The sequence below is a fragment of the Perissodus microlepis genome, chromosome 10 (assembly GCF_051167445.1).
Source record: "Perissodus microlepis isolate ML-2025 ecotype Zambia chromosome 10, ASM5116744v1, whole genome shotgun sequence".
Classification (NCBI taxonomy): Eukaryota; Metazoa; Chordata; class Actinopteri; order Cichliformes; family Cichlidae; genus Perissodus; species Perissodus microlepis.
In genome coordinates this window covers 21,012,257-21,022,273 of record NC_140470.1, presented here as the reverse complement: position 1 = coordinate 21,022,273, position 10,017 = coordinate 21,012,257, and the positions used below count along the sequence as shown (strand labels likewise).

The 10,017-nt window shown below is 38.3% G+C and overlaps 1 protein-coding gene across 1 annotated transcript; it reads right to left on the bottom strand.

Annotated features, from left to right (window-relative positions):
- Nucleotides 1-2,506: 2,506 nt before the first annotated feature.
- yipf5 (Yip1 domain family, member 5) lies at nucleotides 2,507-8,761 on the bottom strand. The gene is made up of 6 exons (XM_084940638.1): nucleotides 8,666-8,761; nucleotides 7,787-7,904; nucleotides 7,311-7,483; nucleotides 5,701-5,846; nucleotides 3,872-4,053; nucleotides 2,507-3,653 (listed from the first exon to the last, which is right to left on the bottom strand). The coding sequence occupies exons 2-6, from the start codon at nucleotides 7,894-7,896 to the stop codon at nucleotides 3,491-3,493; spliced, it is 774 nt and encodes a 257-aa protein (XP_084796764.1). The 5' UTR covers nucleotides 7,897-7,904; nucleotides 8,666-8,761; the 3' UTR covers nucleotides 2,507-3,490.
- Nucleotides 8,762-10,017: the final 1,256 nt, after the last annotated feature.

The following is a 10,017-nucleotide window of genomic DNA, read 5'->3' as shown; positions in this document are numbered from 1 at the left end:
GGCTTCTTTGATTTTTTTTTTGTTTTTAATTCTGAGTAATGAAAATCTTCCCATGAAGGCACTGCACATGCTAACCATGTTAACTGCAGGAAGGAAATGGAAAACAAATTCCAGGTTCCAATGTGGCTTTTTTTTAAAGAAAAAGTTGAAATGCTGACTTTTGTTTTCCAAGGCTGCACGAATGCCACATGCATCCTGATTTACAGCAATTCAGCCTGCAAGCGACCTGCAATATTATCACAATCTTTCTTAAACAATGTGCTTTAAGTGGTTTCCCCATAATAGTTTCTTCCCCTTCTTTCGTAATCTCAGAAGCTTTTATCGCTCTATGTATTTCTCTCAAGCTCTGTGTAAAAATGGGGTGTTTTCTTGGGGACAGTTTCAATATTATCTGCAGCTCACTGGTCAGCCAGGCATGCTTGCTGGGTAGGACAGACTGTGTCCCTGGCCAGCCAGATGGAGGTGAGATTATCCAACATTAGATGACATAATGGTGGGCCTTATTCCTCAGAGACAAACAGAATGATAAGCTACTCCTAAAACAGCATGAAGGTGAAGATGAATTTAAGGATTAGTAATATTTTACTAGCTGTACAAGTACTGGCACAACAGAAGCAGCAAAAGTGGCACTATATATCTATTCCAGTGAATACAAAGATTAATATTACTTTGCGCCCATGTCGTAAAATAAAATGGTTTTGATTTCAAACAATTATTTATTTGTTCATAAGAACTTTACATGGGTGAAAAAGATTTGGATTTGGATATATTCTCCTACTTGAGGCACTTAAGTAATTACAAAAGAAACAAACCGAAAGTTTAAAAGCCAATCACAAAAACGAAAAATGAACAAAAAAAAGTCAGACTACAGAGTAAAATGGGATGGGTGTGTTTGGCTACCGGATGATCTTGGGCTAGAGTGAGACATAAATTTTATGACTAAATGTGAAAAGAAGTGAGGATGCAGTCATTGCTCCAGGGGATATATACGTCATATTGTAACCAGTGAATACATGAAAAACACAAAATCCAGTGAGTCACAAGGACAGTAACTCAACACTGTCACCTGGAGGCGCCTGAGTGTAAATATTCAGGAGGCGATGAAAAAGGGAAAAGCTGGATTCTCTTTTAAACAGTACTTGATCTTTTTGACAATTCTTAACTATTAGACTTTAGGAATCTCAACTTTGTGGTGTTTAAATATTTTTTGCCTCTGTTGGATACACACTTAAATCTTTTTTTTTTTTTTTTACATTTTGGGGGTTTTCCAGAGGAATTTCGATGTTCCAGAGTGTTGCAATTCTGCAATGGGGAAACTGTAGAGAAATATATTTAGAAGAGTGACTATTGCCTCTCAGTGAATGCTGTATCCAGCTGTGAACTGATGTTCAAAAACAGAGACAAAACAGTTAAATTGTGGCTAAAATGATTTTGAGGAACTACTTTACAAATAGGAAATGAGACGTATCAACTTCCTTTCCTTAACATTACCACAGGACTGCCACGGGCGCAGAGTATTCCCACAGCAACTACTGACAGAAAGAAGGAAAAAAAAAACCTAAGCCCAAGAGGAAACTGTAACAGTGAACCTCTGAGTGAATGGAGATGCAAGGCACTGAAATCTATGAGCTCTGGAAACCGCCTGAAAGCAAATACTGTACGTTAGAATGTTTGAATGTCAACATCCTGTTCACTTCTATCGTACAGAGAAGGCTTCATTGATCCCCAGAGCTGAGGCGATGCATAACTGCATAATAATTTGGAGCACTCAATGTGGTGAACATGAGTTAAAAATTCCTGAAATGACTCATCTTTTATTAATCGAGAAACTGAGAACATCTGCATCAAAGTGCAACATTACAGTCTTCCATCCATTAATAGCTTTGACATGTTATGAAAGTACAGGTTGAAATTGACACTCAAATTAAGACCACACATACACAGAATGTCTATATGAAGGGACCTTTGATCAGACTTCTCCCACTAGGTCTTCTTGAAATGCCAAGTCTGTTTTGGTGTTAAGTTTGTTGAAATAGAAAAAAAAGGGTCCTTTTTAAATTGTTGAATTATTCATCTATCTAAAGTGGGTTATAATCCATTTAAGGTTGCTCTTTGTATGCGTGTGTATAAAACAAAGAAAAGCTAAAAAAGGGAAGAAAAGAACAGGTTTGAATCCATTATTTCAATAGGAAGCTGCAATTTCTTGTATTTGCAGACATGTGGCATTGTTCCAGAACAAATTGGATTTCAGTGTAATCTTTCTAATGTCCTCCACACACCACATAGCAGATGGGCTACACCTGAAGCTGAGGGTCTGTAGTTGTAGGCTGACAGTGCCCTCACTTGGCCTAGCTTTAGCACTGTAGGAGAATGTTGAATGTTTCTTTCTCTGCCAGCCAAAAAACAACAGTGGGTCCGTGGCCCAAATAAAATGTTTTTTTCAGTCTTCATAGAGGTCATAGAATTTCTTAGGGTGACCACCGAAACATTTACCCACACAGCAGGCAACCTTCAAAAACAACTTTAATGTGCATAAGAAGACATGAACAACAGATGACACATCAAAGCATTAAGTGAGTCGTCTCTAAAAATAAAGATTTAAGAGATGAAAAGGGATACATACAAGAACGAAAACCTATAGAGACACTTGTACCTAGACATACAGCATCTCTACCAATATTAATTCTGAGCATTTGATCAAACTGGTTTGGTTTGGGAGCAGTGTTTTTGTGCAAACTGTTGTTGTCTTCCTGAACTCAAAGGAATCTCCAAAGAATATAATAAAATACATTAGATATAGCAGAGCAGCTGTCTTTCTGTTCAAAAACTGACACACTCGATAAAGTTTGTGGCTCTTCGGTTGCGAAGAAAATGCGATGTTGCGGAGGAGACGACCCCTTCGCTGTTAATGTAGTCCTGTGCAGAATGAAAGTGGGTGTTTCCCTTAGTCTTGTTGTTGCTAAATATATGGGAGGCAGAAAACGCTCATAAAAGCTTTTACAAAAATCAGGACAAATGGGATTTTAGCTGAATTCAGATTAGGTTGCAGGGTTCATTTTTATTCTTGAAAACTGCAGTTTTTTTCCCACCTGTGTCCAAAACACTTTGTTCCCTTAATGTCCTTAAAAATCACAGGACTGTACAAGACCATTTAAGGCTCAACTCGGTCCACAGAAAATCCCCCCCTCCCAGCAAGCTTGTTGACAGTCTTCTCCTGTAAGACGCATATCAGGGGAGGAAGGTGACGAGAAGTCATGTGTGACACCATATAGTCCAGCTTGCGAATGGTCAAGTTGTAATGTGGGGAAAGGTGGAGGCCAATAAAAGAAGACAGAAAAAAAATCCTGGTACCAATTTAGGCAGGAGCGCCCACTTTTCTGTAGTAACAGCATTATTAGCCAATAATTTCACTAATTACACTTATGCCAATTAGGCCGACATTACAGAAACTGGGGAACAGTTATTTGAAACTGTTGATGAATTGCGGTTTTTAGAAGACTGAGATGAGCGCGAAAACCCCATAAAGCAGAGCGCATGGGTAAGCAACCAACAGCTGCTGCCCATCCATGGCCAACGCTGAGATGAAGATCTTCGAGGCTGAGAAACTGCACCAGCTAATGATTGTTGCTGTTAGTATAATTCCCATCATGCCCCTAGAGAGGACAAAAAATAAGCAGAAAGTTAGACTTACTACTAATAACTGATGTTATTTACGGGCTGTACTACAATAATACGACAAAACTCTTTATTTTAAACTACTAGATTGTATATTAATCTAGTAAATAAATACTATATCTTTTTAAAAGTCTTTTTGCCAGATTTGCAGGCTACATTAACAATCATAAACCTTTTTGTTTTCCTGTATACTCACTGTAAAGAGAAGAGAACTCCAAAACTTGAGAGAATGATCATGGGGAGGAGGCAGTATCCCAGCACGCTGGCCACGCAGCCAAACGACACGCCTGTCATACTCATGAGGTTGAGTAGGCAGTACATGCCAAGGCAGCCAATTGCACTGATGCCATACACATAACCAAACTGGATTTTACCTGACTGTAAACAGAGAGGAGGGAAAAAAAAGATCCACACAATTAGATATGGACTACACCCACCAACAGTTCACACATTGAGTTTGTACAGTTATATGCTCTGTGCTTTTGTTTTTTTTAACAGTAATTTAATTGCCAGAACACACACAAAAATAATTTGACTACACAGCAGTTGTGTGCTGTTTCAACTATAGCTGATAAATAAAAAGCCATTTGCATGACTCAGATTTGATTGGAAGCAGCCATTTACACTGAGATCTAACTCAATGATCACACTAGGAGATTGTGATCACAAGATTATAATGAAACTCAAGCTAAAAAAAAAGTAAAACAAAAACAAAATTACTGTGGATATCAAAGCTATGAATTTGGTACAGTCTAATGAAGAGAAGCTCACGATGAAGGCCTTGTGCATAAGTCTCATAAAAAAAGACTGCATGGTAAACAAAGATTCATAGTTTTCTCATAACGTTCAACTGAACAAAACCAGAACACTTACTTTACAGATAATTTCATTACTGATAGCGCTAACAGTTTGTAATGTAAAAGACTACACAGCCTCTGACACATCGATACCAATCTACCCAAATTATAATTAAGACTAGGGCTGGGCTATATCATACCGTTCACGGTAATACCGGTGTAATTTTGGGCAACGATAGGAAAATGAAATATCGCGATAGAATATGGGTAAAACGCACATGCGCAGTGCCTATGTTTACATACGCACATGGCGGCGACACAGAATGAGAAGAGCGAAAGTGGATCGTTAAATGAAACGGATGAACCAGAATTGGTTTGTAAAAATGCTGCAACTTCAGTGGTGTGGAACTGGTTTAGCTTACGTCCGTCAGATACACAACAAAGCACTATTTTTGGTAGAGCATGCTAGCGGGCCGTCGTTATTACCGTGTTGTTTGGAAAATACGGCACACTTAAAATCAATCCTTTCATTTTTCTGAAAATCGACAGTGCCCCTTATAATCCCGTGTGCCTTATGTATGAATTCTGGTTGTGTTTACTGACCTCGAAACGATTTTATGTCGTACACGGTGCTCGAAAATCTGTCGAATGTTTCAGTACGACTTTGCTAAGCTACAACCCCGCACCACTTGATGGATTGTCGGAGCATTAAGGTTATATTAGGCAGGCGCCTCGCGGAGTGATACGTACTGTGCTTCAACATAATATTACCGTATTGTGTGTGTATAACCTCTTTTAAGTTTTGTGGATATTATACATGGTTATGCTGAGGATATGTCGGCCAATTTCCACTGGAAATGCCTTTTGGTTAAACTGTCAGCAATGAATTTGCATTTGCACTGTTAAGTTTTTATATAACTTTAATGCACATAAAAAACAGCTGCTTGTTTAAGTGAAAATACATTGATGGGGTTTTTTGCACTAATAAAGTTGTGGAGTTGTAAAGTATTTTGTCTAGTGTCAATTATATCGTCAGTTATATCGTTATCGCAAATTTTCAAATGTATATCGTGATAAATATTTTTGGTCATATCGCCCTGCTCTAATTAAGACTTGGCACTTTTATTAATGTAGTAGCCAATATTTTATTATTTTTAAGTATTATTAGTCGTCTTTACCAGTTTATCTTCTTTTTATTTTTCACCTAAAAATCAACCAAATTATTTACCAGAAGAAGTGTTGCTCCAAAGGCCAAACAGAACACCATAGGCCCGGCCAAGTCTGTCTCGTTCATGATGCTGCCATCTGCTACTTTCATTGGATGGAGAACCGTCAGAGTCTTCTGCCAGATGTGGTCAAAATTGATTCCTAATTCTAAGAGAAGAAGAGATGAGACATTTCAGATATTTATACTATACTATTTTCTATATAAACACCAGGCCCTATTGGTTCCAAACACATCTGTCCTCCACAAATACTCAACCGGGGATTTCTTCGATGAAATGCTTTCAGGTGTGTCTTCACACCTGAAATCTGAATTGTAATTGTAGATTTTCCAACTAAATAATGGCTCAGTCCTAAAACGAAACTCACAATGAAACATTACCAGTTCAGTATTATTTTTTTTCTACCCTGAATTCTGATCATATTACAGAAGAGTACAGAGAAGATATGATGAATCCAGTTTTAACTGCAGGACAAAGTCAAGTAAAGTAGGGTTGTGCCAATAGTCGACTTTCAGGATTGATGGTGGTCAGAGTAATCATCAGTCATCAGAGTAAGTTGTATTAGACTGAATCTGATGACTGATAGTTTTGTGTAAGCATCTCCACATATAAGCAACACTGCAATATAAATGCATCCGAGTGTGGGCAAGTGCACATATTGTGCGTTTGTGGAGCAGCCACACATACACAAATTATCATCATCGTCAAATGACAGATAATGGAAGTATATTTCTAAATGCAGAGATGCAAGTTTAGGTCTTTAACCCGGATTTTGATAAACTAACACCAAAAATTTCAACTGACACCGGTCAAACACAATGTGCTGATTTCCCAGAGTACAGATTTATATACTTATACCTGTTTTGGGGATAAGGTACTGTAAGACTACAGAAAGTACTGGAACCAAATATCTACAAACACTACAGTCAGAAATGCTTCAAAAAAAACAAAAAACAAAACTAAATGTCTGCAGTCTTTCTCAAGCATGTAAGTAGAGGCAAAATAAAACAATAGGTCTGCCAAGAACAGTCAGAAAAATCAAGCCTGCCAGTTACGCAGACACTTGGCCGAACTCCATCAATGCTTTTATTCTATCAAATCGTTTTGTAGTCATGAAATTTTCTGAGTCTGGAAGCAACTGCAACAGGCGAGTGAAACTCTAATTTCGTGCTTTGAGAGACAGTTTCTCTGCTGAATATCAGAGATGATACTGAAGGCTGATTTCAACAATGCTAAACTTTTGCATGTTGGGACTTCAACTGGAGCTCCTCCTACACTACCTTGAAATCATATCAAAGGCTGACAAACAGTACTTGCAGTAGCTGATTCAGTTCAACAAAGCCATTCAATTTATAGTATTATGAAACAAGAAGTAAAATGATTTTTCTCAGCAAATGATAACAACCATACTAGTCAGTTTTCTTGCTTAAAAAGAAAGAATAACTGGAAGAACTATTGAGATACATTTCACAGAATGCAATCGAGATAATTTAATGGATTACTCTTTTGCTCTGGTTTTCTATAGTATTGAGACTGGAATTAAATATTTTTGCTCAATCTTGCTGATAGACAGACATAACACATCAGCATGTAGTCTTGGTGCTTGACATACCTTCTAGCAGCGGTGGCTCATCATCAAAACTGTTACTGTACATGGACTGTGATGCTGATGGTGTGTAGGTCTGTGCGGGCTGGAAGATTTGTCCAGTGTATGGTTGCTGGGGCTGCATTACTCCTGGGGATGAGTAGCCCATGGGCTGGGAGTAATCATATTGACCATATGGCCTGGGAAATACACAATAATAAGTAACTGGAAACTTAATTTAAGAAAAAAAAGCCTTAGAAACGTCTCTTTTGTATTTACTCAGGTAATCTTTGTCTAATATTAAAATCTGTTTGATGATTTGTGTGACAAATATGCAAAATATAGGAAATCAGGAAGGCGAAAAATACTTTTACATGGCACTACATGTCAAATACACAAGTTTCCAAAAGATCAGGAGATTAGTTTTGAGCACCTGAAATGGCCCAGTAATAGTGTACCAGCAGCTGAGAAATGATCAATTAAAAATGGCTTCATACACTTACTTATTGTAGGGGTTGTCAGTGTTGCTGTAGCCATAGCCGGCTTGGCTTTGGTCATCTACACTGTAGCTGGACTGGTAAAAGTCTGTGTTAAAGTTGTCAAAACCCGACATCTCTTACTCTGAAAGTAAAAGAAAATGGAACACAGTCGATCAGCGTGAAAAGTTATTTTAATGCGTCTGCTCTATATACAGATAAAACACTTTTACACTGCACAGCATAGACTCGCTTAACAATGCCAGCTTCCTTCGTAAGCTATCAATATCAATTAGAAATACTCATTGCTGCTATCCGAAATGTCAACCTTTGCATTTAGTTGCGTTTAATCTTTTTGTGTTAATTACCTGACACCTTTAAACACGTCATCGTACACAAATGCGCAGCGACCAGCTTAAATGCACAAACAACGCCACGTGACAGTAGTAGTCATATTAAAAAAAAAAAAAAAAACATTTTTACCTTCCATTTGTTTGTTAACAATAAGATATAACAATAAGCCTCACAACAATTAACGCTAGTTGGGTCCCTAAATGCAGCAGTGCTAAAGCGGCTAACAAAACAAACCAATACCGTAAGCTGTATGCTTCAAGCATTTTCTTGGCTTATTGTTAGTAACTGTTCCATCTATAAAATGGTTCAACAGCTACGACCACGGACACGTAGATGAATAACTGATGCTTTCGGTACACACTGAGCTACTAATCTTTGGGAGGCTAACGTACCGTTAACTCTGCAGCTAATTGGTTAGCTAATGCTAGCCATAATAGCCGGCACAGACCTAACTTACACAAAATATCAGCGACGGCTTACTACTCAATCCAACTTTTCAAACTTAATCACTATTCTCACGCTATGAAACACCACGGTCGTGCAAACTCTTACCTGTGCTGTGTGATAACTCTGCCCAGAGCCCTGCCAACTTCGCTGCGGCTGCTACGTGTCAGGAGAAAGGTAAATCTTCCGGGACCAGCCGTCGCTAACAGGAAATTGTTGGGACCACTGACAAATTCCTGCTCGCAGAATATCTGGCGCATCCTGCCGGCGATTGATGGTACTACACGTCCATAAAAATCACTTGCTACCAAAAGGAAGAAAAACAAAACAAAACAAAACAAAACAGAAGACCAAGGAATACATATTTTAACTTTGTATATACTTCAGTCACTTCTCGGTTTACGCACCTCGCAAATAAAGGCAATTACTGTTAGTTTCTGTGTTTTCTGGGCTGCGGTGACTGTTTTCTCAGGGATTAAAGATGTGGGACATGGAAACACACAAATGTAGAAATGTAAGAAGAAAAACATATTATTGGTGCCTATACAGTCTTGATCCAGTGCTCTCTATCTTTAGAGTGGTCAAGACCAGTATAGTGAATTAATGCAACAGAAAAAGCCAACAGGAACAACAAAACTGATATGAATTCAGATGACTGTTATTAAACAGTCTCCTTCCATTACTACTATCTCGATCTCTTACCCAGGGCTTATTAAAACTGGATTATTTCTGCTTCACTGAAACAAAAAACACTCCTGGCAATCATAATAGGAAATATGTGAATTTCTTAACATAAATTAACTGGTGCAGTGTGAAAGGCAGCTGAATTACACCTGGCTCCCTACCTAGCCTAGAGTTACATTCTTCTTTACAGAATGATGAATGATAAAAATGCTACAGAAGTGCATGAACCAGAGATTTATCATTATTCACGGCAGACATACCAAGTCCCCTCTGTCTTTAGGTAATAATATACAGAAAAGCCTTTTTGGTCAATATTGTAACAAAACTGTTGTCTAGCCAAGGTTGTGTGGAAGAAATCTACTGATCTGGTACCATCTGTCACATTTTATCTCCCTGGTAAAAACAATGCTCAGATCCCAGCATTTGCTATACCTCCACGATACAATGAAACACATCCCAAAGGTGCTCTATTGGATTGAGATCTGCTGACAGTGGAAGTTATTTGAGTACAGTAAACTCACTGTCATGCTAAAATCATTTGCTTTTTTCTGTTTTTTAGCTTTGTGAAGTGGCATGGTTATTCTGCTTGAAGCAGCCATCAGGAGATGGGTACACTGCTGCATGTTGTCAGCAACAATGCTCATTTAGGCTTTGGTGTTTAAACAATAATTAGTTGGTGTGAAGGGGTCTAAAATGAGCAAAAAAGTATCCTCCACACCACTATACCACCACCAGCAGGAACTGCCAACACAAGCCAGTATGGAGTCATGCTTTCA